General features: G+C 37.4%; 1 protein-coding gene across 2 annotated transcripts in view; it reads left to right on the top strand.

Moving 5' to 3' along the window:
• Positions 1-25,951, top strand: part of LOC126161767 (ATP-binding cassette sub-family A member 7-like) — a 601,933-nt gene that overhangs the window by 274,380 nt on the left and 301,602 nt on the right. For both annotated transcript variants that reach the window (XM_049917824.1, XM_049917823.1), the window contains exons 22-23: positions 974-1,165; positions 16,917-17,002. In XM_049917824.1, the coding sequence (XP_049773781.1) occupies positions 974-1,165; positions 16,917-17,002 (278 nt within the window). The remainder of the gene's footprint in view (positions 1-973; positions 1,166-16,916; positions 17,003-25,951) is intronic.

The following is a 25,951-nucleotide window of genomic DNA, read 5'->3' as shown; positions in this document are numbered from 1 at the left end:
GGCCACAGCTGACATCCTCCGATATTCCTGTCCAACTAAAGTAGTGCTCTGTAACAACAAAAATAACCAGTTATTGGTAATATAATGTAAATGGACAGATAAAAAAATCTACTCACCAAGTGGTGGCAGGGGAACACACACACAAAAGCATTTAATTTTCACAAGCTTTTGGAGCCAGTGGTTCCTTCTGGTGGAAGAGTTTAAGGGAAAAGAAGAGGAATGAAGAAAAAGGATTGGAGAGGTTTAGGGAAAGGGTTACAGTTTAGAAAAGTCACTCAGAACCCCGGGTCAGGGGAGACGTTTGGACAGGATAATGGGAGACTTGTTTCATATGACCCAGTGTCATTAATTCTTTAAACTTTGAACTTCCTTTAATTTCATTACATATCCCTGGAAAACTGCATATGTTAAAAATAATTTCACTACATATATCATATAAAATGAATAATTAAAACAATATTATCACAACCAGTACTGTTTTATTAAAAAATATACTGAGAGCACACGAGATGCTCGTTATGTTGAATGTGCAAGGGGCTTGAGGGTGCTCAAATTGGGTGAATTGAATGGTTATTTGAGCTGTGAGAGTGAATTGTATGCTGTCGCATACTAAAAAAAATTCTGCATGTTACTCATTCAGCTGGAAAATTTCAAGAATAGAAAATGAGTGCGTACACTCTAATCTTCTTCAGCCACATACCTATTGCTATCATAGAGATCATAAAAATAAGATCTATAATTATTTCATTGAGCTCAGAGACATATAAGCATATGTTCTTCATATGGCCCATGTAGTAATCGAACATAAAAAACTGTACTGTATTCTGTGTTAGACACCATAAATGACAGTCATAATATAGATGTAGAAGTGAAATATTTATTGATAACATCTGTTGAAACAGGAACTCTTAACTGCTGTTAATCTTTAGTTGCCTTTGATTAACTTTATTACTTTATTTTTATTTTTGAATAGACTGAGTGTTGAAGATCACTTGTGGTTTTTTGCCCAATTGAAAGAATATCCAAAGTACCAGACTTTGCATGAAATAGGGCAAATGCTTGAAGACTTGAAACTTTCTGATAAGAGGACAGCACTTGCATCTGAATTATCTGGAGGAATGCAGAGAAAGTTGTCAATTGCTGCAGCATTCATTGGTGGCTCCAGGTAAGAACTTATATTTATATATAAAAGGCAATGTCCTCATTGACTCATCATCACCAAACTAAGGCTAGAAACCTGAAATCTGGCAAGGATGTTGATCTTGTACTCCTCGAATTGTTTAAGAAGGAACTGTTCAAAATTCCACTCATAAGGTAGTGATATAGGGATGAAAAGCATTTTGAAAATGTCTTTATTAAGGCAATTTTGATGCTAGAAGTATGAAAATTAATATTTGCTTTCTCAGTCCAAAATAAAAAATTACATTTTTCAACATTTTTTGTAATTCAACCATTGGGGGGGAGGCCATTGAGGGGGGGATAATGGGTGAAATTACTTTTTAAAATAAATCATTATATAAGAATCATTTTTAAAGCTAAATCTGTGAACATTGGTGTTTGACTTTATGTTTGGAAATAAAGAACACGTGTTTCAGTGTTTTTGGAAATACAGCCCCCTAGGAGATGAAATAGGAGATGAAAAGTGTTATGAAAGTATTTTTAAAGCTAAATCTATGAAAATTTGAGTTTGGTTTTTCCTTAGAAATAAAAAAAGTGTGTTTTAGTGTTTCTGGGAATTCAGTCCATTAGGGAATGAAATAGATGATGAAAATTTTAAAGAAAATATTTCGTTATATTAAACAATTTTTGAAGCTAAATCTATGGAAATAGGTCTTGCCCTTCTCAGTTAGATATACATAAATATCTGTTGGGGATGTAAGTTTCTTTGGAAATATCACCTGTAGAACCCAAAAGGCATGATTAACAAAAAAGTTGGACACCAGCTACAGAATTGCTTTTTGGTCAGAAATACATTTGAAAATGACCATGTTTCCATGGCCTTAATTAGAGTGAAAAGTTTAGAAGGTGTTTAAATTTGTGAACAACATAAAAATTTGAGTAAAGTAAAATAAAAAGATAAAATAAAATGATCTGTACAGATCGTATAGTCTACATGATCCAAACAGCAGGCATAAAACTAGTCAATATCGTAGGGGAAACACCCCTTAATTCATGCCATAAAATGTTTAATTTAAATTAAATTACACACACTGTTTGTTCTCCAAAGCCATGCTCAGAAGTTACTAAAGAATGTCGTTGGTACATATTTACAAAAGAACTAGTATGCTACTTCTCCTTCCACAAATTCAATGTGAAATCATTAATTGATTTTGATATTTTGAAATCATCAATTGATTTTGATATTTAGCTTCTTTTCATTTTCAAGATTTCATGGCAGACATTACAACATATTTTTATTAGTCAGGTTATTTGAAAATGGTAATTTAAGGTGTTCTAAGCTAGCGTTTGCTGAGCCTTAAAACTCCATCTTGTCACTAACAGACACAAAATGTTTGTCAAATATTTTGTGCAATACAATTAAATGACCTAAAAATTTAAAATGTTATGGTACTACAGAGGTAATATTATTTGTGGTATAACCTAATAGATTAATTTTTAGAGTTTTCCTGAAGATATTCTTCAGTGGCATAGAAGAAAGTGATGAAGTGAGATATTGTATTCAATCTTAAATTCCACCGAATTACCCAAAAATACACACAGAATGCTTTGGCAGGTTTTGAATACAAGTGTGTCCACATATCTGACTCCTTTCTGTACTAATTCTCGGACCTGAAAGTCTTTGTAGAGGTGGTTTTTGGTCCTAGTATTATGTTAATGATATTCACTATGATTCTGAGCAATGAAAGATAGATAGCAACAAAAGCATGTTTGTGTTCTGAAACAGAGGTCAAAATTCCAATTTTTTTTTAAGAAGTCTCTTCAGAATGTTTTAGAACTAACACCAGATATAATTCTTGTACAGGCTTCTTTATTCTAAAAATATTCTCCTCAAATTTGAGTTACTCCAAAAAAACTATTCCATAACTCAATAATACCTAAATGAAAATATGTGGAATAAAGTTCTCTGTTTTAAAATCACTTGTAACAGTAATAATGCATGCTGCAAATTTAACTGAACTAAGGCACTTCATTTATTCTTGGGTTGCGTCATCCAATTAAGGTTGGTATTTATCTGTTGTCACAAAAACAAAACGCTGTGTACTTGAGGAATTTCTTTATTTGAGTAGACTATGTATATAGCACGTGGAATTCTATGAGGAGTACTGAATTGTCTGTACTGAGTCTTGTCAAAATTTAATGGTAATCCATTTGCTGTAAACCATCTGTTGATGTTTTCAACTATTTCATTAGCCTTTTCAGGGAGAGAACCAGCACTACTTTTTAGTCATATGCCCATATCATCTACAGAAACAACAAAATTTTCTTCTTCTGACAATGTAAAAGGAACATCGTTTATATATACAAGAAATAATAGAAAACACAAACTAGATCTCTGTGCGACACAATGTGTGATAGCTTGAAATTCTGAGTACCTACTACTGTTACCAACCTATTTTTGTTATGCAGATAGAAAACATGAAGCTGTTATTAACTTTTGCATAAGAACATCATAATTCTCAATCAAAAGCCTCACCCGAGTCATAAAATATAATCAGTGGCAGTAATGTATGATTTATTGATTCAAATACACTACAGGCTATTAAAATTGCTGCACCAAGAAGAAATGCAGATGATAAACGGGTATTCATTCGACAAATATGTTATACTAGAACTGACATGTGATTAAATTTTCACGCAATTTGGGTGCATAGATCCTGAGGAATAAGTACCCAGAACAACCACCTCTGGTCGTAATAACAGCCTGGATACGCCTGGGCATTGAGTCCAACAGAGCTTGGATGGCGTGTACGGGTACAGCTGCCCATGTAGCTTCAACATGATACCACAGTTCATAAAGAGTAGTGACTGTTTGTGCAGATGGTTGTTGTCTTGTAAACATCCCCATCTGTTGACTCAGGGATCGAGACGTAGCTGCACAATCCGTTACAGCCATGTGGATAAGATGCCTGTCATCTCAACTGCTAGTGATAAGAGGCCATTGGGATCCATCACAGCGTTCTGTATTACCCTCCTGAACCCACCAGTTCCATGTTCTGCTAACAGTCATTGGATCTCGACCAACGCGAGCAGCAATGTCGCGATATGATAAACCGCAATCGCGATAGGCTACAATTCGACCTTTATCAAAGTCGGAAATGTGATGGTACACATTTCTCCTCCTTACATGAGGCACCACAACAACGTTTCACCAGGCAACACCGGTCAACTGCTGTTTGTGTATGAGAAATCGGTTGGAAACTTCCCTCATGTCAGCATGTTGTTGGTGTCTCCACCGGCGCCAACCTTGTGTGAATGCTCTGAAAAGCTAATCATTTGCATATCACAGCATCTTCTTCCTGTCGGTTAAATTTTGCATCTGTAGCACATCATCTTAGCGGTATAGCAATTTTAGTGGCCAGTAGTGTATATCATGAGCCTAGGTACACAGCCAGTTTAGTTGAGACCCTTTCTGATATGCAAATCATTTGTTATTAAGAGTATTTTTCCATATAAGTGTTAGTAAATTTTATGGTGCATGATCTCATTAAGAATTTTTGAAAATACGGACAAAATGAAATGGATTGATCATTCGTCATTGTTGTTTTATGTCTGGATTCCTTTCTTCATTGTTCTTTAGTATTCTTTGTATTGAGCTACTGTATCAACACTGGGGTTGACTGACAGATAAAGATTCCTTTCCAAAATGGAAAATCCAATTATTCCCTGCTTTAATTTTTGTTATTGTGGGCATTGGCCTAAATTAAGATGTATTTGTGGAAAAATAATTTTCATGTAATGCAAACACTTAACTTGTTAAAACACTTAGCTTGTTGTTGTTGCTCTTCTCAGTCCTGAGACTGGTGTGATGCACTTCTTCTTCACACTACCCTATTCTGTGCAAGACTCTTCATTTCTGAATAACTACTGCAACATACAGCCTTTTGGCTCTGCTTACTGTATTCAGCTCTTGGTTTCACTATACAATTTTTACACCCCACTCTTCCCTCCAACACTCATTTGGTGATCCATAGATGTCTCAGCCTGTACTATCAACAGATCCCTCCTTCTAGTTAGGCTGTGCCACGACTTTCTTTCCTGCCCAGTTCTATTCAGTGCCTCCTCATTAGTTACGTGATCTGCCCATCTAATATCCAGCATTCTTCTGTAGCACCACTTTTCAAAAGCTTCTATTCTCTTTTCATCTTCTCTTTTTATTGTTCATGTTTCCCTTTTCCATACATGGCTACACTCCATACAAATACTTTCAGAAAAGACTTCCTAATACGTAAATCTATATTCAATGTTAACACATTTCTTTTCTTTGGGAACGCTTTCCTTGCCATTGCCGGTCTGCATTTTGTATCCTTTCTACCTTAACCATCATCAGGTATTTTGCTGCTCAAATAACAAAACTCATCTACTACTTTAGGCACCTCATTTCCTACTCTTTTCCCTCAGCATCACCTAATTTGACTACATTCCATTATCCTTGTTTGGCTTTTGTTGATGTTCATATTATATCCTCTGTACAAGACACCATCCATTCATTTCAAGTGCTCTTCCAAGTCCTTTGCTGTCTCTGACAGAAGTACAGTGCTGTCAGCAAACCTCAAAGTTTTTGTTTCTTCTCCCTTAATTTGAAATCCTACTCCAAATTTTTCTTTTGTTACCTTTACTGCTTGCTCAATGTACAGATTGAATAACATCAGCAATAGGCTACAACCTTGTCTCATTCCCCTCAACCACTGCATCCCTTTCATGTCCCTTGACTCTTATAACTGCCACCTGCTTTCTGTATGAGTCGTAAATAGCCTTTTGCTCTCTGTGTTCCACACCTGCTACCTTCAGAATTTCAAGGTCAACATTATCAATAGCTTTCACTAAATCTGCAAATGCTGTGAATATAGGTTTGCCTTTCCTTAACCTATCTCCCAGGACAAGTTGTATGGTCAGTATTTCCTTGCATGTTCCTACATTTCTCCAGAATCAAAAATGATCTTCCCTAAGGTTGGCATCTGTCAGTTCTTCCATTCTTCTGTAAATAATTTGTGTTAATAATACTTTTCCACACTGTGATTTGTTGAAAGCCTTGTTCGCTTGACGCAGCAAAATCAGCCTCACTGTAAACTCTCATATTTTATTCTCTGTCATACCAGAATATGTGTTTCACTCGATTTCATCCCAATAGTTGCTTTTTCCATAGCTCAAGCAACTTTATTTACTGCTAAAGTCTGCTACATCTTGATGATTCTCTTCATATCCAACAGGAGTTGAAATTGTGTCAGGTTCTGCCCGTTGAAACTCTCCAATATTTGTTTTGTGTATTTACCTTGACTTCTGGTAATTGTTCCATCTTCATTTTGCTTTATCTTTATTCCAAGGAAACTGTCAATGACCCCAGTTGTTATATCAGATTTACATTAAAAAGTGTTCAGAAAAGCTGTAAATTCTTCTTTATCACTGCCAACAATTAGACAATCATCAAAATTCATTGCTACATAAAGTCTGTTTTCATTGTATTTGCAATCAAACAAAGTACAATCTGTAGCACTGTTGTGAAAACTTGATGTCTTTGTTACTCCCATAAAACATTTGTTCCAGCAGAGTGGTGCTTGTTGAACTCCATAGACACTCTGTTTCAGGAGACACACTCGAAGAGTATTATCTTGGAAGCCTTCTGGTTATTCCACATACACTTCATCATGAAGTATTTGATTCATTTCTTTGAAGCAGCTATCACTAGCAAAACTCAGATGATGTTATAACATGCAATAGGACTATATGCATTTTCATAATCAGTTCCTGCTTGCTGAATACACCCATTAGCAACTAATTGGGCTTTGAGGTGAGTGCTTCCATCAGCTGCAGCTTTTCAATGTAGAACCTAGCGTTTCTGCAATACTTTGGCATTCGTTGGTCATCCAGTTGACACCCAAATATTGTTTCTCTTTAGTGTTTTTATTTTTTCATTAATAGCTTGCATCAATCTCACTTGACTTCAGTACTTCAGAAAAACAGTTTGGATCTTTATGTTAGCAAGCACTAATTTTTGTTAGCATCAAGAAGTCATCACTTTCTACTCACACTCATTTTCTTCATTGTCATCTGTTCTTATAAGTTTCAGAGGCTTTAGCTTTCTGGAATTCTGTTAATTCTATGTTATTGTTATCTGATACTTGACTTACTCCAGAGTCAAGTATGTTAAATTTTTCTTTGGATTGATTTGCTCTGGAAGCAGACTGCAAAGGAATGTAAAATTTTATATGAGCACTACAGAAACTACAAACATTTCTGCCTTAAATTTTACATCATAACCACTTTCTTTTTGGGAGGAATCCAGACTCTAAACCCAACAAGTTGTCCAAAAACAGCCTTGTCATCATACTTTGAGCAGAAATATTTGTTTCTGTGAACATAGCAGCCTGTGCAAAAATTCTGAGTTGATAAACTTTTCCTACTGGTTGGCTGTACAACAGAAAATTCATCTTGAACCAAATACCTTCCAATATGCTTTAAAATTACTGCCCACAATACTCTTGGTAGTTTACTTACATTCAGCATCGTATATGCAGCTTCAAGAATTGTTTTATTTTCACATTTGGCTACACTGTTTTGTTCAGAAGTATAGGTGGAGGAATAAGTAATTGTGTTCCCATATCTCTGAGCAATACCTTAACTCTGTTGTTATTAAATTCTTTGCCTCCATCACTTCTAAATTGTATAACAGCATGTCCTTTGCTTTGAGTAGTTTCATTTAAAAATTGTTGAATCATGTCATACATTTTATTATTATGCTTCAGAAAGAAAATTCAACAAAATTTACTGAAATCAACTTTAGAATATTGATTGGTCCACTGACAACTGTGTGGATTAATTCACCAGTAACTTGGAATGGTTTGCTCATTGTTTGAATCACATTATTTCGATGACCGAATCTTTCATGGTATGTTTATAATGTTTCGCAAGATGTAACTACGTGCACTTGACTATTCTTTTATTGCTGACAACATGTATATTTAACACGTACAGCTCATTTTCCACATTGCCTGTCATGACGATGAAGTCATCGGTGGCTTCTTCCCGAATCCTAATGCTTTTACAATTGGACTTTATAATGTAGCTGTTACGTACAGCTGCTCTGGCTGAGAACAAAGGAGCATTCTCATCAGGCACATATAAAACATTTTCCAATCTGGAACTGTACCATTCATTGTTTCATCTTATTTCAATATTAACTGTTCCTTGACCTAATATGTGCATATTAATATCTTGTCCTAATGATACTACTTAAGGAACACCAAGTTCACTGTACAGAATGAATTATTGTTTATTCAGAGTGATATGCTTCATAACACCACTATCACAATACCATTTATTTATGTCAATATAATTTCTAGTTGATAAACCTATGGTGCATGAAGTAAATACAGCATTTCCGCTCAGCTTCTCTTCTTGCCACACACTAGTGCAGTCAAGAACATTCAGTGGAAACTTTGTTGACTGATGACCTATTTGTTTACATTTATATTTTGGTTTGCTCACTCTTTCAGCATTATCTTTTTCCATGCATTAGAAATGTCAAATACAGTTCTTGTCAAATACAGTTCTGTCCATTGTATTTTGCTCATGTAATTTAATGACATGAAGTTTTACAATAAGTTAATTTATACTATTGCTTTCTGCTGGTATTGTATCCCAGAGATCTTTAAAGTTATCGTGTGGAAAAAATTCAACTATTTAATATTCTTTCGGATGATGTATTCTAGTCATGTTTGTTTAATTCATCATTTGGAGCTGCAAAAATGTTTTGCTGCTTTGCTACGTGTGTGCTAATATCTTCTGTTTCATCATATTTGACCACAAAACATATTTCAATTTTCAAGTTTTGCATGCTGCTATGTTTAAATCGTGCACATTGTTTCCATATTTCTTTACTTTTTTGCATGTCAGCCCAAGTTCAGTAACTGGTTTGCTTAGAGCACTTGCCGTCAGACATGCTACTTTCATGTAGTTTTTTTGCCATTCTGCATATGCTGCCTTCTATTCAGTTTTTACTTTCTAAGGTAATGCTACAGGTTGTAATGTCTTAGAGTTCATATGGAAAAGGATTTAGAAGCATATTTCGCTAGGGAAAGATAGATATGGCCTACGGAAAAATTAAAGAGGCCTTTGGAGGAAAGAGAAGCTGATGTGTGAATATCAAGAGCTGGATGGAGATGAAAAACTAGTCCTAAGCCAAGAAGGGAAAGCTGGATGGTGGAGGGAGTATGTAGAGGATACATACAAGGTAGATAAACTTGAAGGAAATGTTATAGAAATGGAAGAGAACATAGATGGAGAGGAGATGGGTGATATGATACTGCTAGAAGAATTTTACAGTGCACTGAAAGACCTAAATCGAAACAAAGCTCCAGGAGCAGATGACATTCCATCAGAACTACTAACAGCTTTGAGAGAGCCATCCATGACGAAACTCTTCCACCTGGCATGCAAGATTTATGAGACAGTTGATATACCCTCAGATTTAAAGAAGAATGTAATCATTCCAATTCCAAAGAAATCAGGTACTGACAGCTGTGAATATTACTAATAAGTCATGGTTGCAAAATACTAACATGACTTCTTTATAGAAGAATGGAAGAACTGGTAGAAGCCGACCTTAGGTGAGATCAGTTTGCATTCTGGAGAAATGCAAGAAAGTGTGTCGCCATACTTACCCTACGACTCATCTTAGAAAGGCAAACCTACATTTATAGCATTTGTAGACTTCGGGAAAACTTTTGAGAATGTTGATGGAATAGTGTCTTTGTATTTCTGAATGTAGCAGGGGCAAAATACAGGGAGCACAAGGCTGTTTACAACTTGTACTGAAACTGGACAGCAGTTATTAAGTGTCAAGGGGCATGAAAGGGAAGCAGTGGTTGAGAAGGGAGTGAGACAGAGTTCTAGCTGTAAGGAAACCAAAGAAAAATTAGGAGTAGGAATTAAAGTTCAGGTGAAGAAATGAAAACTTTGAAGTTTGCCTATGACATTGCAATTCTGTCAGAGACACCAAAGGGCTTGGAATAGCAGTTGAATGGAATGACTTGTGTCTTGAAAGGAGGATATAATATGAACAACAACAAAAGCAAAACAAGGGTAATAGAATGTAGTCAAATGAGGTAATGCTGAGGGAATTACAGTAGGAAACGAGAACACTTAAAGTAGTAGATGAGTTATGCTACTTGGGGAGCAAAATAACTGATGATGGCCAAAATAGAAAAGGTATAGAGAGGATATAAAATGTAGACTGGGAATGGTAAGGAAAGCATTCTTGAAGAAGAGAAATTGGTTAACATTGAATATTGATTTAAGTGTTAGGAAACCTTTTCTAAAAGTATAGAGTGTAGCCACATAAGGAAGTAAAACATGGGTGGTAAACAGTTTAGACAAGAACATAATTGAAGCTTTCACAATGAAGTGCTACAGAAGAATGCTGAAGATTAGATGGTAGATCACGTAACTACTGAGGAGTTACTGAATAGAATTGGGGAGAAAAGAAATTTGTGGCACAACCTGACTAGAAAAAGGGAATGGTTGATAGGACACATTCTGAGACTTGAAGGGATCACGTGCTTAGTATTGGAGGAAAGTGTACGGTGTTAAAATTGTAGAGGGTGACCAAGAAATGAATTCAGTAAGCAGATTATGAAGGATGTAAGTTGCAGTAGTTATTCAGAGAAGAAGAGGTTTGCACAGGACAACTACATATGGAAAACAATGATATTTCAAAAATTACCAAGGAATAACACTTTAAAGTGAATGTAAAAACATTGCTTTTTTTTTATTTTATCACAACAGTTTGGACACTATAATCTGTAACCATTGGGACATTACCCATCCATGAAGTGTTTTAATGACCTGTTGTCAGACTTACTTGTCAGTAATTCTTTAGAATGTGTCACTGGAATTTCTCCATCTAGTGCTGAAGTAGCACCAGCATTAATGATAAAGACAGCTGCCAATACCGCTTTTGATCAAAACTGCTTCCCAAGTTTGCATCCAAGGAACCATGCAGTGAGCCTTTTCAGTGATAGTACCTTTTAGTCATACTGCCACTTCATTTTGCAGAGGTATGTACTTTATCATAACTTGAACTGTAGTCCCTTTGCTTCAAAGAACTTGACCATCTCATTTGGAAAATATTCATGGCTATTGTTACATATAAATTTGCTGATTTTCTCATGTTTAAATGAGCAACAGATATGCCATAGTATGATTTAAAATAATAAAACAAATAATGAAACACTTAAAATTTTGATTGAAATAATCTATATTAGGTGAAAGGCAGCCACTCTCCTATAGCCAGTTGATGTTGTTGCCTTTCCTGTATTTTATATGTTGCTCCACCCAGGAATTTCCATTATTGTTATAAAATAATACTTTTGTCTTTACTGATTTTTCTACATTTTTGTCTTTCAGATTCTTATTGAAAGCTTAATGTTCCATGTCTACACTTACACACGTCAGAGGCTACCCTCTTTCTAATTGAAGTTAGCAAATCAAACCTATTTCTACAGCAGTTAACACAAATCTGCCTGAAACTGTCCTATGTCAGTTTCCTCTGATTTCTGTTTCCACTTCCCACCTCTCTTAACCCCTCTCTATCTGTAACAATCCACATTTTTTTCTATCTTTATCGAATTCAGCCTAAAGAGCAGTAGTCTTCCCCTCTTCTTCCACTATCTGTCTATCTCTATTTGATATTCTGCATAACCACTGGTGTGTCTCATTTACTTCCCTAATGCCCACACCACCCCGTTGGAGAGAACAACCACCACTGCAAAGCGATACCCAAAGGTAATAATCTTACAGGAGATCAAAACTTTATGTTCATTGTATTTAACAGCAATTTGGCAAGAATAATATAATAGTTTATGGAGCAAACAGGAAAACACATTTAGAAAATTTGGGCCCATGTGCCAGTAACTGCAAACAAACAAGGACGTGTTCAGACTGTCGAACCAGAACACTTATGACTTAAACTGTCTTTCATGAACTTGACAAGGTAATAAACAAGTAATACAGTAGAACTTGATCAAAGCTGAATGTCTATAATTTGGAAATCTGGCCAAACTGTACAAATATTTCAGCCCCAATTCATTCAATACACTTTTATATACTAATTTCTTTGCATAAACCAGAATGTGCCTAAAGTGGAAATGGAATGAAAATTTTAAACCCAATTGATAATTCATTGTATAACATGGAAAAAAAGCTTATACAGTACTAATGCATTACTGTATACCTTAGTTATTCATGTTTCTACAAGGATGCTACTTTTTACACAAAGACTGTACAACCTTGACACTGCTGTTATTTGAAAGAGGTGACTGTTGTTCCATTAAATAATGTTTTACCAGGTAAGGTCAAGTACTCCAAAGCTATGCACTACCTGCATTATTTCCTGACAATCTCAGCTGACTTGTAGAACTTTTAAGAGACAAAGGAAGAAAATCTAAAACTCTGCTCAAACAGGCCATGAAGGCCCAACAATACCGATTGGCCGCCATGTCTGTCATCCTCCGCCCACAGGCATCACTAGATGTGGATATGGATGCATATGTGATCAGCACACTGCTCTTCCAGCTGTATGTTAGTTTAAAAGACCAGAGGCGCTACTTCTCCATCAAGTAGCTCCTCAATTAGTGACAGCACAATGTACAACAAAAAGTATGTGCCGCTAAAACATACTAAGATTAAGGTAATCAAGATAAGTGAGAAGGAAAAATGCTCTGTGCAGGAAATAATGCTGCGTTTCGGATGTGATAAAATACAAATTTATGAAACTTAACAAACAAGGATAAGATATGGGATGAATGGATGAAAAGGAAGGGGCAAATGAAAAAGGCAAAGAAGACGGAGAGTGAAGACCTCAACAAGATAATGTGGGAAGGGTTTGTAAGTGTGTGGGCCAAAACATTATCTTTCTCTGGATCTGTGTTACACAGGGAAGCTCTGAAAGTCACTAAAGGGCTTGGGAATGTGGAGTTTAAGGCATTCCAGACCTAGGCATAACATCTTCTGTAATTAAGTGTGTGGGGAAGCTAAGAATGTGCACAAAAACATAGCAACAGAGTGGATGGCAATACTGCACAACTTAATTGCGAATAATGACCAGAAAGACATTATCAGTGCAAATGAGGTGGGTCTGTTTTATCACATACTTCCTTCGAAATCTCAAGCAACTCGTGGTCAAAAGTGCATAAGCGGATAAATATCCAAGGAAAGACTCAATATACTGCTATGTGGAAACATGTTATGTGAAATGGATGAGCCAGTGATGATTGGGAAGGTGGCAAAACCCTGTTGTTTCAATAAGCTTCCAATCACAAGGCGAAGCAATAAAATGGCATAGATGGTGAGTGTTTGTATGGAGGAGTCATTGGGCCCTTTGAATGCTAAAATGAAGAAAGGACACCACCAAGTTCTTGTTTTCCTACCTGCCACCAGAAATTCAAGTTATCAAATGTGAAATTGGCTTGGTTCCTGCAAGATTCAGTCAGCTACACACAACCAATGGACCAGTGTCTTCATATTCAAGTCCCATTACAGGTGATTATTGATGCCGTCTCTTATTCTTTGTGTTGAAGAAGCTGAATGTGCATTTTCTCTTGCACAGTTAGTTTTTTGTCCTGGATGCAGTACACTGGACTGGTTTTGCAGTAATGGAAATAAAGCCTGAAACTTTTACTAAATGCTTCAATAAAACAGGGTTTGGAGGTGATGAACGAGATGCTTCCATACTCATAGAAGCTCAAGAAAATGCAGCAGAAATTGCTGAATTAATTCAAGCCCAAAAACATTTCTTGTAGTCCAGATGACTATATTCTAAGTGAAGACTTTTAGCCAGCTCACTCCTCTTTTACTTCAGCAACAGATCTAACAGAAATCTGTAACACAGAAGATTATGAGGAGGAAACAACACAAGAAAAGAGGAGAAAATGATGTGTCTAAAAAAAATCAACTCACTTGAAGAAGCTATTGCATGCATAAACAATATTATGCAGTTTGCAGCACACACAAATTCTCCCGACTATTGGAACTATTGTATAGTGGAAAAAATTGTGTGAAAAAGAAACAATTTTGAATAAAATATTCAAACAAGTTTACCTCCTTGATATTTGGTGAAAAGGGCCCTTTTTGTAGCAAGGACATTATTTACTTAAAGCAGATGCTCAAACTGGTGACCCTCTGATGTGACACATGCTTGGTAACGTCGAACAGTGTTTTGTCTAACTCTTTCAAAGATTCCTGGCATTGCTCTGATGTGATTTGTGGCATGTTGAATGTGATCCATTAATTCCTCTTTGTTTCTAGATAGTTTGTGCCCAGGTGGGTGAACTAGAACCTTGAAGAATCCCCACAGGAAAAAGTCCGATGACGTGAGGTCTGATGATCACGGGAGCCATTTTGTATGAGCACCTGTGCCACTTGCCTGGCTGTCAAAGAGTTCATTTAAATATACGCGCACAGCATGACTATTATGTGCAGGCACGCCATCATGCTGCAACCACATGCATAGCTGTATGTCCATGGGAACATCTTCCAGCAGGCCGGGTAGAGTTTCTTGCAGAAAGTGAAGGTAGTTTGCCCTGGTAAGTTGAGGAGGTAGTCGACCCAGCCCAATCAGATGGTCACCCACAATGCCTGCCCAAGTGTTAAGTGAAAATCGTTCTTGGTGTCCGCGGACATATGTGACATGAGGATTTCCCCTTGCCCAGTAATGAACATTTAGAGTGTTGTAAAGGCCATCCCAGTGGAGGTTGCTCTCATTGGTAAACAACATAATGGTGGGGAAGTCGGGATCTTGTTCAACATGTCGCAGAAACAACCAGCAAAACCCGAGCATGTGTTCGTAGTCCACCACAGGATTTAGGACTTAGACAAGGTGGAAACTAAATGGATGCTGGCCGTCATCCCTCAAAACCTACCAGACTAACCAAGGAGGGACCCTCATATCATGTCCAACCACTCAAGAACTTGTCGTAGGTGCTTACTCGAAGTGCTCGAGAACAGTCTCTTCAAATGGAGCATCCCATCGTGTTTGAGGTCTTCCACCATCACCGTGATGTCCCGTTAATGAGCCTGTTTCGCTAAGTCGCCAGTGAATTGCAGTAACAGTTTGTGGGTGTGGGTGGCATCTTGTTAGGTACTGTTCCTCATACAACCGCCGAGCTTCATGCACGTTACTGTCGGCTAGTCCATAAACAAAAACCAATATCTCATTGTTCTTCAAATGAATATTGTGCCGCCATGCTTACTGTATGACTAAATTGCAGGTGACGTGTGTATGCTCCGAAGCAAAGCTTACATGTGAATGCCTCTGACATGAGGTGGAGACAAATAGCAAGACTTTTGACATGTGTGCCTACCACATTGGGGTAGTGATGGGGTGAGGGACTTTTGTGTGTATGAACCGACAACCATAGCACTGCCTGTCAACTGACGACCGCCAGCAGGGCAATCCCATGGCCAATCGGAGTGTGTGGCACCAAGTTTTTGTAGTTCAAAAATAGTGCGTTGTTGACCTACACAATATTAGTTCCTACTGGCATCAGCTATACAGGATTAAAATTTTGAGACACAATTTTTCTCCACCCTCTATATGTACAACAATAAATTAATTTAAAGTTACAGAAGAAAATAAAGACATGCTGTGTTATGTATCAGTTGGTGTAACAGCCTAGTGATATATTGTACAATATACAGTATGTCAGCATTAACTGTACAGGAGCAAAGCCATCCAAGTACATGTATAATGGTATGCTTTGGTGTGTGCCTGCTACTTGAGAAGCTTTATGTAGCCTTGTTTGTTTTGTGTGCTGTGGAAACTTGTAAACTTGTCCAATTTGGAAAATTATTTTAGTTCCATGAGATTCTGTTCAGAGTAAGTTTTACTGTACCAACTTAGTTAATTTGCAATGAAAACTAATTAAACAAAATTATCCCTGTTTTCTGTGCAAAAAATATAAACAAAATTAATGGCTACAATGTTATTTAGAAACTTTCCCTGTTTTTTCAAATTCATATCAAAAGGAAAGTGAGACTTCCAGTAGAAAGCTTAGAACAGACACACATTAATACATGAATTTAAAATTTACAGTTGTTATAATGATTAATGGAAAATCTCATATAAAGATGTGAAACAAATACTAACAAAGAGATAGAGGGGCTGGCCAGTACTCACCTCAGCTCAGTACAGCCGATAGATACACAAAACAGAACAGAAAATTTACGTTCCTAGCTTTCGGAACTTTGTTCCTTCATCAGGGAGTAGAGAGGGGAAAGAAAGGGAAGAAGGGAAAGTGGATTCAGTTACTCAAAACCCAGGTTATGAAGCAACAGGGAAAGGAAAACAGGGAGGGTAGCAGGGATGGAGGCATGCCTCCATCCTTGCTACCCTCCCTGTTTTCCTTTCCCTGTTGCTTGTGAGTAACTGAATCCACTTTCCCTTCTTCCCTTTCTTTCCCCTCTCTCCTCCCTGATGAAGGAACAAAGTTCCGAAAGCTAGGAACGTAAATTTTCTGTTCTGTTTTGTGTATCTATCGACTGTACTTAGCTGAGGTAAGTACTGGCCAGCCCCCCTCTCTCTCTTTGTTAGTAGTTGTTATAATGAGTTAAATAACTTGTCTTCATGGGAACACATAAACTGGAGTTACTGTTAACTATTCTTGCATTTGGATGCATTTAGGTTACAGGGACTATTTGAAAGTAAAAATAAAATAAAATAAAATGTTTCTTTGCATGTACAGGACAGTTATACTCGACGAACCAACAGCTGGTGTGGATCCATATTCGAGGAGAGCAATCTGGGAAGTGCTTGTTAAATACAAAACAGGTAACATTAACTTAAAATTGTTCTCTTTGTTTTGTGTACATTATCGCACTTGTTATGTGCCCTACATATTTTTGCCGTGTATCATATTGATTGTAACACTACACAGGTAACATACTTGACTTTCCTTCTGGCAGCTTGATTATTGCTTGCTATTCTGTGTTGTGTGCACATTTATCTTAGCATATCTATCACATGGTCTTCTCTGTCAAATTTGTAGTTATTGTTCATTTCTTATATTCTGTGGTTGATTGTTCATTTCTTATGTTCTGTGGTTGATCCTATCTTCTGATTTATTCAGCTCTTTGTTTACATACCTTCATACAGCTGCAGCAATAGAAAGATAATGCTGACACCTGTTTGTAACCACACTATCTCCATTATTGTGGTGTACTGACTAGGATGGTAATGTGAACTGTATTGACGATGATTAACTGCAGCAGTACTTTTATGTAGTTTTTCAGTATACTATAGCATAAAAAATTACCATAGGAAAATGTGTTGCAAATAACACTTTACTTGCAATCTTTTTCTTCAAAAAGAGTTCTGTAGTCTTGAATGAATTTAGTAACTTTACTTTGCTGATGTTGAAAGCTTACTTCTCTGATTTTGTCGTGGATTCATTTTTACATCACATTCTTTGATGAAGCGAAGCCTTCAATGACCGTCGTAGCAGAATATTATGAAAGTATCTTTCACAAAATCTAAAGAAATTTTGTTCAAATGTAATGGCTGTTAGAGGCACCTAAGATAGTGTCCAGTAACTGACAAATGAGGCAGGAACTGGAACTGAGGATAGTAAAGCAAAGGCAGAAATGCTTAACTTTGTTTTAAGATGTTCCTTTACAAAGGAAACACAGGAGAACTGCTCCAATTTAATCCTCGTACCACTGTAAATATGAAACAAGTGTTAGTGTCAGTTGTGTTGAGAAACAGCTGAAACTTTTAAAACTAAGCAAAGCCCCAGGGACCAATGGAATTCCTATCAGGTTCTATACTGACTTTGTGTCTGAGTTTGCGCCTCTTTGAACTATAATGTATCGTAAGGCCTGGAACCGAAAACCATGCCCAGTAGTTTGAAGAAAGCACAGGTCACATCTGTTTATAAGAAGGGTGTTAGAAATGATCCACAGAACTACTGTGTCCAATATCCTTGGTATCAATTTGGTTTAGAATCTTAGAACACTTTCTGAGCTCAAACAGAATGAGGTATCTGGAACAGGATGACCTCCTCCTTGATAACCAGCATGTCTTCTATAAACACTGATCACATGAAACCCAACTCACACTTTTCTGACATGACATACTGAAAACTTTTAATCAAGGCACTCAGGTAGATACAATATTTCTTGATTTCGAAAAAGCGTTTGACTCAGTACCACAACTATGCTTATTGTCAAAAGCATGATCATATGGGGTATCAATTTTTACTTGTGACTGAGGATATTTTTGGTAGGGAGGCAGCAGTATGTTATCTAGGATGGAGAGTCATTTTCAGATGTAGAAGTAACATTGGGTGTGCCACAGGAAAGTGTGTTGGGGCCCTTGCTGTTCACATTGTGTTATTAATGCCCTTGTGGACAATGTTAATAGTAACCTCAGACTTTTTACAGATGATGCATCTGTAATGAAGTACTGTCTGAATGAAGTTGCATAAATATTCAGTCTGATCTTGATAAGATTTCAAACTGGTGCAAATGTTGGCTATGTGCTTTCAATGTCCATAATTGCAAAAATGTGCACTTCACAAAATGAAAAAAGGTAGCATCCTATAATATCAATAAATCATAGTTGAAATTGGCCAACTCATACAAATACATGGGTATAACGCTTTGTTGGGATATGAAATGATTTGATCAGTCTACAAAGGACACTGCGTACAAATCACTCATGCAAGTCATTGTGGAATATTGCTCAAGTGTGTGGGACTGTACCAAATATGACTAGCAGGAGATATTGAATGTATACAAAGAAGCATGAATAGTCACAGATTTGTTTGACCTGTGTGAGTTTGTTATGGAGATGCTGAAAAAACTGAACTGGCAGCCTCTTGAAGATAGATGTAATCCGTCCTGGGAAAGACTAAAAAAGATTCAGTAACCAGCTTTAAATGGTGACCTTAAGAATATACTGCAACCCTAGGAATTGTGAGGACAAGATTAGATTAATTACAGCACTCACAGAGGCATTTAAACAATCATTCTTTCTGCACTTCAAATGTGAATGGTACAGGAAGAAACACTAATAACTAGTACAATGGGATGTACCCTTTGTCACACATTTCACCGTGGCTTGCAGAGTATAGAAGTAGATAGTTTGTAGGACATCTTTTGTCTGCTTCTCATTTATTGTAAATGTCTTAAACATCTTAAATTAAATGAGACATTTTGACAAGTGTAAGGAAAATTACAAAAAAATATTTTAGTAATAAAGACTTAAATAACAGTGATAGTATGAAAGCATTATAATACTAGGGTCATTCAGTAACTAAAGGGACAAACATACGTAGTAAAGGCAATGCCTAATACACGTAATTGGAACTTTTGTAAGTGTTAGTTGGCAACCTTACTGTGAATGTTAGTCATTTTTTTTTATTAATGTTTATATAATAGAGGGAAACATTCCACGTGGGAAAAATATATCTAAAAACAAAGATGATGAGACTTACCAAACAAAAGCACTGGCAGCTCGATAGACACACAAACAAACACATACATACACACAAAATTCAAGCTTTCGCAATAAACGGTTGCTTCATCAGGAAAGAGGGAAGGAGAGGGAAAGACGAAAGGATGTGGGTTTTAAGGGAGAGGGTAAGGAGTCATTCCAATCCCGGGAGCGGAAGACTTACCTTAGAGGGAAAAAAGGACAGGTATACACTCGCACACACACACATATCCATCCGCACATACATAGACACAAGCAGACATTTGTAAAGGCAAAGAGTTTGGGCAGAGATGTCAGTCGAGGCGGAAGTACAGAGGCAAAGATGTTGTTGAAAGACAGGTGAGGTATGAGGGGCGGCAAATTGAAATTAGAAATTAGCGGAGATTGAGGCCTGGCGGATAGCGAGAAGAGAGGATATGCTGAAGGGCAAGTTCCCATCTCCGGAGTGACAGGTTGGTGTTAGTGGGAAGTATCCAGATAACCCGGACGGTGTAACACTGTGCCAAGATGTGCTGGCCGTGCACCAAGGCATGTTTAGCCGCAGGGTGATCCTCATTACCAACAAACACTGTCTGCCTGTGTCCATTCATGCGAATGGACAGTTTGTTGCTGGTCATTCCCACATAGAAGGCTTCACAGTGTAGGCAGGTCAGTTGGTAAATCACGTGGGTGCTTTCACATGTGGCTCTGCCTTTGATCGTGTACGCCTTCTGGGTTACAGGACTGGAGTAGGTGGTGGTGGGAGGGTGCATGGCACAGGTTTTACACCAGGGGCGGTTACAAGGGTAGGAGCCAGAGGTTGGGGAAGGTGGTTTGGGGATTTCATAGGGATGAACTAAGAGGTTACAAAGGTTAGGTGGACGGCGGAAAGACACTCTTGGTGGAGTGGGGAGGATTTCATGAAGGATGGATCTCATTTCAGGGCAGGATTTGAGGAAGTCGTATCCCTGCTGGAGAGCCACATTCAGAGTCTGATCCAGTCCCGGAAAGTATCCTGTCACAAGTGGGGCACTTTTGTGGTTCTTCTGTGGGAGGTTCCAGGTTTGAGGAGATGAGGAAGTGGCTCTGATTATTTGCTTCTGTACCAGGTCGGGAGGGTAGTTGCAGGATGCGAAAGCTGTTTTCAGGTTGTTGGTGTAATGGTTCAAGGATTCCGGACTGGAGCAGATTCGTTTGCCACGAAGACCTAGGCTGTAGGGAAGGGACGGTTTGATGTAGAATGGGTGGCAGCTGTCATAATGGAGGTACTGTTGCTTGTTGGTGGGTTTGATGTGGACGGACGTGTGAAGCTGGCCATTGGACAGGTGGAGGTCAACGTCAAGGAAAGTGGCATGGGATTTAGAGTAGGACCAGGTGAATCTGATGGAACCAAAGGAGTTGAGGTTGGAGAGGAAATTCTGGAGTTCTTCTTCACTGTGAGTCCAGATCATGAAAATGTCATCAATAAATCTGTACCTGCCAACCCAAAGTTTGGTACGTTTGAAAAAGTTCTCTTTGAAAAATTATCCTTGATTATTGAATGAAGTTATGTACTTAACTAATTCAGAAGGAAAAACGTATAAGCTAAATACTGAAAAAAAATTACTTTGTTAAACATATATCATGAAATCTATATACAGGTCAGATATAGAATCAAGAATCAAGAATTTTATTCACTGTAGATCATTTTATAATGATATTGGCTTCGTCATACAAGATGTACTAGTACATACAGAATAATAAAATAAACTTTTGTCAATACATTATTGAATACATTTGAAGCATGGCAGTGTACCAAATTACAAAGGATAGCTTTTAAAAGTTAACGCAACAAGCTATCTTATAATCTAATATAATATGGTATTTTATTGTTTATAGTATAAACTTTGTAATTACACACGATTAACCATAGCACAAAATAATATGTTTACCTACAGACAACTTTTAAATGCTTATATTCTCCTCAGGCATCTCAAAGAATTCTTTAATGTCACAGAATGGATGATCTGACAGCCAGCTGTACCACTTAATTTTAAAAGAATTTGTATCCATAGACTGAACATGAACTGGCAGTTTATTGAACATTTTGAGTGGGTTAACTTTGTGGGAATTTCCTGTTCTCGCTAATCTGTGGCGCGGTATGTCTAAATTACGGTTAGCCCTGGTGTTGTGTTCGTGTATTTCCCTTCTGGCAATAAATTCTGAAATATTATTTTTAATATTGAGTACAGACACATAGATGTATAGATTTATAATTGTAAGTATTCTGAGTCTGGAAAAAAAAGAGGACGACAGTGCTCCCTATGACCTCTTTTACATATTATACTTATGACTTTTTTTTGTAAATTTCAATACTTTTTGATATGAGGGTAGTGCCCCGATATAATCAAATCATATGAAATATGTGACTGGAATAGCCCAAAGTATGTCACCCTGAGGTACTCCAAGCTCACTACCTCCCTTAGTTTCAAGAGAAGGTGTGCCACCCGAGATATTTTTTCACATACGTGATTGACATGTTCCTCCCAATATAGTTTTGAGTCAATGTGAATACCTAAGAGTTTTACCGACTAATTGCCTACTTCATTTGATGTTCCCATTAGAAGTTGTTGTGTTTTGTCAGGGTTGCATAGGAGCTTATTGGCTGCAAACCAGTCCAGGGCCTTATCTAGTGTTTCTTTTGTTAGTATATCTACAAACAAAGATGATGAGACTTACCAAACAAAAGCGCTGGCAGGTCGATACACACAAACAAACTCAAACATACACACAAAATTCAAGCTTTCGCAACAAACGGTTGCTTCGTCAGGAAAGAGGGAAGGAGAGGGAAAGACGAAAGGATGTGGGTTTTAAGGGAGAGGGTAAGGAGTCATTCCAATCCCGGGAGCGGAAAGACTTACCTTAGGGGGGAAAAAGGACAGGTATACACTCGCACACACACTTTGCCTTTACAAATGTCTGCTTGTGTCTGTGTATGTGCGGATGGATATGTGTGTGTGTGCGAGTGTATACCTGTCCTTTTTCCCCCCTAAGGTAAGTCTTCCGCTCCCGGGATTGGAATGACTCCTTACCCTCCCCCTTAAAACCCACATCCTTTCGTCTTTCCCTCTCCTTCCCTCTTTCCTGACGAAGCAACCGTTTGTTGCGAAAGCTTGAATTTTGTGTGTATGTTTGTGTTTGTTTGTGTGTCTATCGACCTGCCAGTGCTTTTGTTTGGTAAGTCTCATCATCTTTGTTTTTAGATATATTTTTCTCATGTGGAATGTTTCCCTCTATTATATTCGTTTCTTTTGTTAGGTTATTCATATGTGAAATGTTCTGATGTGTGGTAAGTAGTGTTGTATCGTCAACATAACACACAACAGGGTGAGCTATATTTTTAGGTAAATCATTAATAGCGACAATGAAGAAGAAGGGTCCAAGGATAGATCCTTGTGGTATACCTGTGCTGATTTCCATGATGGAAGAATTTAAATTTCTGACTGAAACGAATTGTTTTCGGTTACTTAAATAAGAATTTATCACAGATAAAGTGCTCCCTCCCACCCCATAAAACTCTAGTTTTGCCAGTAGTATGTCAACAGGAATGCAATCGAAAGCTCTGCTTAGGTCACATAATACCAGTGATACCATGTTATTATTTTCAAAAGCTGTTAAGGTTTGGTCAATGATTTCCAAGAAGGCCCCTGTTGTGTTCTTCCCCTTTCGAAAGCCAAACTGATTGTTACGTAGGATATTGTGTTTTTCAAAGAAGTTGCTTATTTGTGTGTGTATCAGTGCCTTTTGATACCTTGAGTGCATCCGGAAAAACTCCAAATTCTACACATTTATTAAAAATATAAGCTAATGGTTTGGCGAAAATTTTGGATACAGCTTTTATAACATCAGCAGGTGTGACAGCCCTCCATTGAAATGCCAGCTTAACAGGCAGTGGTGTTCCAACAAGGCTCATTGCAGATGAATTTGTTGCTTTGATACTGTTACTTATTTCTTTAACTGAGTTTAAAAAGTACTCATTTAATTCTTCAGGATCAAGCAGAGCTGTTTCTGTGCATTTCGGTGTATTCTCTTGTTTTATTATTTGCCAGGCTGCCTTGCATTTATTGGGAGCTCTTTCTATATAGTTCTCCACTGCTTGCTTTCTTGCCAGAAGAAGTTAAGCTTTATAGTATTTTTTGCATTTCAGATATGACCTATGTATGTTCACACTCTGTTCTGCCCCTTGGTCAGAGGTTTGTTTATGCATCTGGTACAGCATACGCAAGTTTCCTCTAATTTCTACTAGCTCTTGTGTGAACCAGTTCAGACTTTTCCTTTCATTTCATTTGGATATCTAATTTTTTTTACTGGTGAGCTAGAATACCATAAATCTGTGTTCTTTTGAAAGAATTTACCAAAGCTAATTTCAGCTTCCCTTTTTCCAGATTGACAATTGTATATAAAGTCCCAATCTGCACTTCCTAATCTATCAACAAACATATTTATGTACTCTTCCTTCTGTCTTCGTACCACTACTACTTTAGATTCTTCAGTTTTAACTGGCTGCCTCTTACAGAGTGTAAGGAGTAGTGGCTCATGATCTGCAAGTCCACTTCCTGCAAGTCTAACTGTAAAATCCTCCCTTTGGAAATTCACAATAATATTGTCTATACAGGCATTCTTACGTGTGGCACAGTTATTTGTACAATAGAGGTCTAATGATCTTAGCATATTCAAAAATGTCCTAGCAACTGGTCTCTGTGTATTTACCATTTCTATGTTGAAATCACCACATATAGTAATTCTCGTTTTACTCTTCAATTTTTTTTTTAATTATTAATTCACATTTTCCAGTAAACAAATTTACATCACCATCTGGCGACCTATATAGACTAACTACCACTATATTTTCATTCATTAGTTTTACACAACTAAACTTCCCATCTAGCTCTGAGGAGTTTGTAGATACATCAATTCTGGAAAACATTATTCCTTCTTTGACAAAAATTCCCACCCCACCATTCTTACTCTGTTTTCTACATATCATGTCTCCCACAACATACCCTTGGGGAATGAACATATTTACTTGTTCTTGTGTTAACCAGTGCTCAGATACACATGTAACATCTACATGCTCTGTGTTACATAAATGTTCTAATTCTAAAATTTTATTTCTAATGCAACGTATGTTAACTTGTAGAAAAGTAAGTAGTTAGTCTCTGTCTGTATTCCTCTGAGAGCATTTGACTTTATATTTGAAGTTGTAGGTTCCGTTAATGTCTTTAATCTTGATGCACTGTGTTCATATGTGTTATGATAGTCACATACCTATTCATCCACTTGATGACTCACTTTGTTAACTGCTTTCGTCTGTGAAACCACTGCTGATCCCACCAAAAATCCTGGTCCCTCGGTTGTGGTTTCTTTTTTCGGGTTGACTGCCGTACTCCACGTGTTGGTATTCTCATCCCTTGAGCTTGATTTGCTGTTCTTCTTTTTGCAAGTAGGTCTCTCTTCTTATATGGTGCCTTCTTTCCTGCCATCTCATTTGCTGCTTCTTCAAACTTTTGCACTGTTCTCTGGGTAAGTTTATTGCTTGAGTAATTGTCCTCTCCACACAAACAGAGTTCACTTTTAAGGATTCTGTTGTTATTTGTGCTGGAGTTGTGTCAGTAACAATTCTCACTGATTCTTTATCTGAGACTTCAGTATCCTTCCATTTCAGTTCTATTGCTGTTTTGTACACTTTCCTGTTTGTTTCCACTGATTCATAAATCCTTGTGGCAATTAGTTCTTTACCAGTTGCATTAAGGTGTTGTCCATGTGCTGTATAAAGCTCCTTGTTACTAGGAGTATCAATAAAACAAGTGTTATGGAAGCCTTTCACTATTTTTTTTTAGTTTTGTGTTTGCAGATTGAATTTCTTGGTTTACACAAGACCATTCAGGCAGGTCATGTCTATGTGGAACAGCAACTACAATCACCTTTGTATTTGTATTTTGTAATGCTGACAAGTCTTTATGTAGTGAACGAATTGCCAACTTGGTTACATTCTTTGCTACATCATTAGCCCCTGCCCAGATAACTGCAAAATCTTCACTTGTCAACTTATGGAGGTCATTGCATTTTTTTAGTATTACACTAGTGGGGCACCTGGTATCACCTTCCCTTCAACATCATATTTATTTGAAGCTAAGTTTAAAATGTTTCTTGCACAGTCTCAGCCGTGGCTATCTGAGGCAACGAATATTTTGGGTCTCCTATTCACTGACTGACTCTCAGGAGCAAAGGTTTGCATTTTCATTGCTGCACCCATAGATTGATTTC

The sequence above is a fragment of the Schistocerca cancellata genome, chromosome 2 (genome assembly GCF_023864275.1).
Source record: "Schistocerca cancellata isolate TAMUIC-IGC-003103 chromosome 2, iqSchCanc2.1, whole genome shotgun sequence".
Taxonomy (NCBI): domain Eukaryota; kingdom Metazoa; phylum Arthropoda; class Insecta; order Orthoptera; family Acrididae; genus Schistocerca; species Schistocerca cancellata.
Note: the sequence above shows the minus strand (reverse complement) of the source record. Positions and strands in the feature narration are given on the sequence as shown.